A 5,691-nucleotide genomic window follows, 5' to 3' on the forward strand; every position below is an offset into this window, starting at 1 on the left:
TCCCCAAAAAATAAAGGAATATTTTTCAATTATCATTTGTCTACAGTCCCATTTTGTAAAATATATCGTGAGAGAATTGTATTGTGAACCCAGTATTGTGAATCGAATCGTATCGGGAGTTGAGTGAATCGTTACATCCCTACAAACAACAGATGTGCTGCCGTGTCATGAGATATATCTTGTTGGGAGAGTATGGAGGCTATATTAAATAATTGTTTATGTTTATTAACGATGTTGATTTTGTTAGATGGCTAAATGCTTGTTCATGTCGATCTTGTTGGGTTTTGTCTTTCTTATTATGAATTTTATATTTTGATAGCGTATTGAGATGACTTTGTTGTAAACTGTGCTATATAAATAAAGTTGAATTGAATTGAATTAACACATGCCAGCAGAAACATATGAAATTGTCATTGGTGTTGACATTGGTGGTTTCGATTTGCAGCGCCCTGCCTACCCAACCCTAGTGCTCACGGCACGTCACTGCATTCAAGATACCCTCCTAGGTGGTCTGTGTATTTCTGGACAGAATAGATTACTGTAGATGTGTTTCTTATTTGTAAAGTTTGGCAAATGAACCGATGAGACGTTTAGAAAATGGTGGTCTTGTTGGCTAAAAGGGGAACACTTCCCATTTCTTTCACTGTGAGACAGACCAAAAATTTTGTTTGACAGTTTCACAGTTCGGACTGTTTCTAGAACAGTTTACCCATGTAACATTTCATTATGTTTAAAAACCAAAACATTTATGACATAAAAGCTTGTCTATTTGTGACTGATGGACAAATTTGGTCTCTTGCTCCACTTTTGTTGAAAAGAAAATGTAATCACTCTGTCACCACCACCACCCTCAAAACATACTCGCAATTCTTGTGCAAATTTACTGCAACTGTGATATTCCAAAATCGACATTTACTCATATACCGTATAATATAGTGATTCTAAAGTAACCTCATCTTTAACTAATGAGCTACAAACTGGCAAACTGAGGCGAAATCTATGCTTCAATCCTGTCTCCTGCCTTGCTTTTACACCATGTATAATAAAGCGGAGGTGCTCTTTTTCAAAATAGAATTAGCATAACATACATAAAAATAAAAGACATTTCTTTTCTTTTTTAAAACCTTGGTCCACGGTCCAGTACGGGTCTGTCGGTTAGGGTGAACAATTGTTCTAATTGACATTTCTCTACATATGCAGAGAGTGTCATTGTACTAAGATAGCTAACTAGCATTAGCTGACAGATTAAGTTCACTTTTCTGTATATTTTACTGAGGTTTGTATTGCCATGAATGACAACTTGTTGCAACAATATTGACTTCTGTGTGGAAAAGTGCTTCAACCTTTCCTTCTTTATGAATAATTTGATTGTCTAGGTTTTTCTATGCAACACTTCTCAATTCACTATATACAGTATAATACTCACAGCCAAATGTGCTCAGTCTACTGCACTTTTTGTGCAACTAAATTATTTATTTCTTCAGTGATACCTTTTGTGCATCACTAAATACAAACACGCCTGGCATTCAATGATGGGAACCAAAAACAGGTTGCAATGTGGTTCATATCAGTTAGGAAACACACACTACAATCCAGTCACTGCTGGGTTTCTCATCAGGGATCCAGGACCCTGGTATTTAGCATTTAAACACGTTTCAAAGGTCACAGAGAATGGGCGAGAGGCATTTATTGGAGCTTTCTTTCTGTGAAAAACCCATTATTCTAGCAATTTAAATATTCAGTCGTCATATTGAGCTGAAACAAATTCATTATTGTGCATCTGAAAGGCAAAACCATTGAAAGCCAATGCATTCAACTGTGAAAGAAATGTTTAAGTATTTATACAGTATAATGCAAAATCTCATGACATGGCATAAGGGCTGAAGTTTCTGACCAAACTCAACATCAGATTATTTTGATGTCTTTCAGCCAAAGACCACCACTTTTAAACTTGAAGATGCTATTAGTGAATATCTTGAGTTTGGTAAAAAAAAAATAAAAAATAAAAACATTGTTAAACAAGGCACTTTCTGTAGCTGGGTTTCCATTACAGCGATATTTCTAAATGTCGACAAAGTATAATTGTGCTTTGAACGTGTTTCCGTTGAACTACCGTGAAATCTCATCCCACGAGATTTTGCTCCAGAAAGTCAGACACTCAGAACCTCCTTATAACACTCTGTATTACTTTGTTGTTTCACGTCTAATGTGGCACTAATAATTTTTAAGTACCGTAATTTCCGGGCTATAAAGCGCACTGTTTTATTGGCCGAATTACAATAATGTAGCATTTTTCTAAGAAAAAGCCACACAAATGCCGCAGCATGACATAGGCTGCACCCTATTGGCTGATGAGGGTGCCCGTCAGACAACTCGGCCAATCAGAACGAGCAGGTAGGCGGGTTGCTGTACTCACGTTAGGTTTCACGGAAGTGAGTGGTCATTTTTTACTGGAACCAGACTGATACATCGCTTTGTCTGCTCGTCTTACCGTGAACTACCGCTGAGCGATCACAGCGAGTCAGACTCTGACTCAGAATATGAACGCGATCGCTTCTGAACAAATCCATTGTGCTGATTTGGCAAGAATGATTTAATGTTAACAATGTCATTGTTCGACCTGGTCTAATATGACAGAGCTCAATTTTGTGGCGGCATGAAGCTTATAAAACCGGAAGAAATTCACAATTTAGCCACTTCATTGTTTAAGCCGCAGGGTTCAAAACGTGAGAAAAAAGTAGCGGCTTATAGTCCGGAAATTACGGTATAATGCTATGAAATCCTCCCATCTCTTCTTATGTTTTCACGGAGAGCAGTGGTCATGTGACCAGGTACGTCATGTTCTGTGATGTGTATTTGCCGGAAAGTGTTTCCATGGAGCTTTTGCGAATATCGAAACGTCGGAAATTCCTCCTCCTGAAAGCGTCAAATCTTTTTAGTGATATTTGAATGTTTTTTTCGAAATTCAGGTGTTTCCATGACCAGTTTTTATTGCGCTATTTAGATTTTTCGCATTTCCAAGGGTAATGGAAACACAGCTTGTGACAGTCATGTTGACAATAACTTTTAGCCATAAAGAATTGTTGGTATTTGTTGTAACTTTTTACCAGATAACTTTGTATTCCCAGTATTTTCCACACCTGAGCCTTTACTTACCAAGCAGGCCTTTGTCAGCGTTGGATATGCACATATCCTCTCAGCGCTGGGCAGGACAAAGCCCACCACAAAACCATCTACACCGTCAGCCATTAGTGCCAGACCCCAATACAAAAAAGAGCATCCACTGGAAGCGTCCATGGCCGCAGTCCTCCATTATGTTCTCGTACTGTTCTGGAAGGATATCTTCCTCCTCCTCTTGCTGGGCGGCCATTCGCGCTTTCCGCCTGGCCTCAGCACGAGCTGCGCGTCGTGCTTCTTTGATTTCATCGGGGTGGGGGATGCCCTGGTACTCCCCCTCATACATCTGATTGTCCTCATCTGCCCCTTCGGTAGCATCACTACGGGCATCCTCGTCCTGTGGAGGGTAGTCTGTCTGGTAGGGGTAGCCGTCATGACCTCCACCATCTTGGGTGTAGGTGTAATCTCCCCCTTCTGTCACCTGCTGGTTTACATTGTTCTGGTAGGGGTCATCCATGGTTCCTGCTACTAGTTAGGAGAGCAGGACTGACTTTGTCTCGGGGCCGTCGTAAGTCGGGGAAGTTAAAATTGTCAGCTATAATTGCATAATCCTCTCCAAAAAGCCGTCAGTTGCACTCAGAGTTGCTGAATTCCAGGTTGAGGTTTGTCTTTTGGAAAACGTGGAAGTCAAAGGCCTTAATTTTTGCGCTGAAAGACTGTTACCTTACAGGACTTGTGCAGTGCTGCATGCTGAACCTGGAAACAGAACAGAGAAATAAACTGGAGGAGGAAAACTGCAACTCTTTCCTTTTGGAATAATTGAAACTTCACACAATTAAAGATAGTGCAAGACTTAAAGCAATAAGCTTTGTAATGAGTTAAATAGGAAGAAAAGGCCAGTTTTACAGTTTCTGTACACTTTTAGCATTTGTACCTTCTGCAGAGTTGGAGTCATTTACATTTTTCAATTACAATACTTCTACAATTATCCATGTTCAATTACAACTCAATTATGATTACGGTACCGGCATTTTTCCAATTTCAATTAAAAATGGAATTATTTTCCCCCCTGAAAGTCAAATACACTTACATTCTTAATTACTAAGTTCAATTACAATTATCACAAGTTACTAAGCCTCAAATAAATTAAAGGTAACCTTCCTCTGTGTTAGCTTTCTGTTAGCATCTCTTATGATTGACTGGTCAGTTTGACCCCATGTCTTAAATCAGCTGTAACATACACCTAAAAAACATTATCTATCATCTAATTGTGTTTTCAATCTCCTGGTTACCTTGTTTGGCTTCTTAATCAATGAAAATATTGGTATTAAATTTTTTGGTTGTGGGCGTCTGAGTTTTTTTCTGTCAGTATAGCCCTAATTTTTATTATTGGTTAAAATGATCCTTAAGAGAGAACTGACAGGTCGTGGGATATGAAACATATTTTAATATTTGTTAACTATGTATGTGTAAGACATATTACTGTAGCATGGTTCCACAGGTTTTAATTTATTGAAATTGTAAATGACAGTTTTGATAGAATTTCCATTCCAATTCCAATTACAAAGTTAATGATCAATTACAATTCAGTTATGATTAAAACAGCAACATATTTTTTTCCAATTCCAATTCCAATTATAATTACACTATTATTGTATTATGAATTATCAATTACGCAATTACAATTATAATTGCACTATTATTGTAATGAATTATCAATTTCGCAATTACAATTGTAATTGACCCCAATGCTGCCTTCTTGTGTGCTAGTTCAACCAACTTAGTAAAAATAATTGTGGTAAAATACCTTCAGTTTAATGAAAAAAAGTGCAAACACGTCAAAGCCCAACAGTAGTCACTCGTGCTAAAATTTTTGTAAGAAATGTCTTTTTAATGTCTGTACAATGGTAAAAAAAAATTATAAAAAATTCTTCACAAGTAAAAAGACGAATGTAGATGTGATCCTTCTTATTTCCAAAATGTTAGGGGACTATCATGAATAATTGAACACATGACTTGTTTTGAAAATGACTGCTATTTTTTCTTTGAATGGTAAATGGACTTGATTTATATAGCGCTTTATAACCTCAGAGCTACTACACCCAAAGCACTTCACAACATCAGCAACCATTCACACTCACATTCACACACCAGTGGAACTGGGCTGCCATGCAAGGCGCTCGGCGACCATTAGGAGCAACTGAGGGTTCACTGTCTTGCCCAAGGACACTTTGACAATAGACAGATATAGCACTGGGATCAAACCCTAAAATACCCCAGAATGCCAGCGAAAACACTGAAATGCTGTTCAGTTTTTTGCCCGTCATGTTTCATAGGCAGCTTTGGCATTTCTCAACTAATGAAGGAGTCCCATTTTCATCAAGATTCTACTGGCCGAGATAAACATTTCATTATGAAAACAAAGGTATCCAATCTTAAATGCTGTTTTCAATATTTTTCCCCAAGAATATTGCGAAAAAACATTATTTACAGCAAAATGCATCACTTAAAGGAGGGGTAATACATAATAATCTACCAGTATGCCAACACCTACTAAAACTGGCACAGTGTAAA

At 37.9% G+C, this 5,691-nt stretch overlaps 1 protein-coding gene across 1 annotated transcript in view; it reads right to left on the reverse strand.

The window, feature by feature from the left end:
• The window catches only part of LOC114457827 (synaptic vesicle glycoprotein 2B-like), a 19,465-nt gene extending 15,794 nt beyond the window's left edge, over nucleotides 1-3,671 (reverse strand). Inside the window, 3 exon segments of the mRNA XM_028439934.1 lie at nucleotides 3,157-3,195; nucleotides 3,198-3,261; nucleotides 3,263-3,671. Coding sequence (XP_028295735.1) covers nucleotides 3,157-3,195; nucleotides 3,198-3,261; nucleotides 3,263-3,634 — 475 coding nt within the window. The 5' untranslated portion in view covers nucleotides 3,635-3,671.
• Nucleotides 3,672-5,691: the final 2,020 nt, after the last annotated feature.

This window comes from Gouania willdenowi, chromosome 3 (genome assembly GCF_900634775.1).
Source record: "Gouania willdenowi chromosome 3, fGouWil2.1, whole genome shotgun sequence".
NCBI lineage: Eukaryota > Metazoa > Chordata > Actinopteri > Blenniiformes > Gobiesocidae > Gouania > Gouania willdenowi.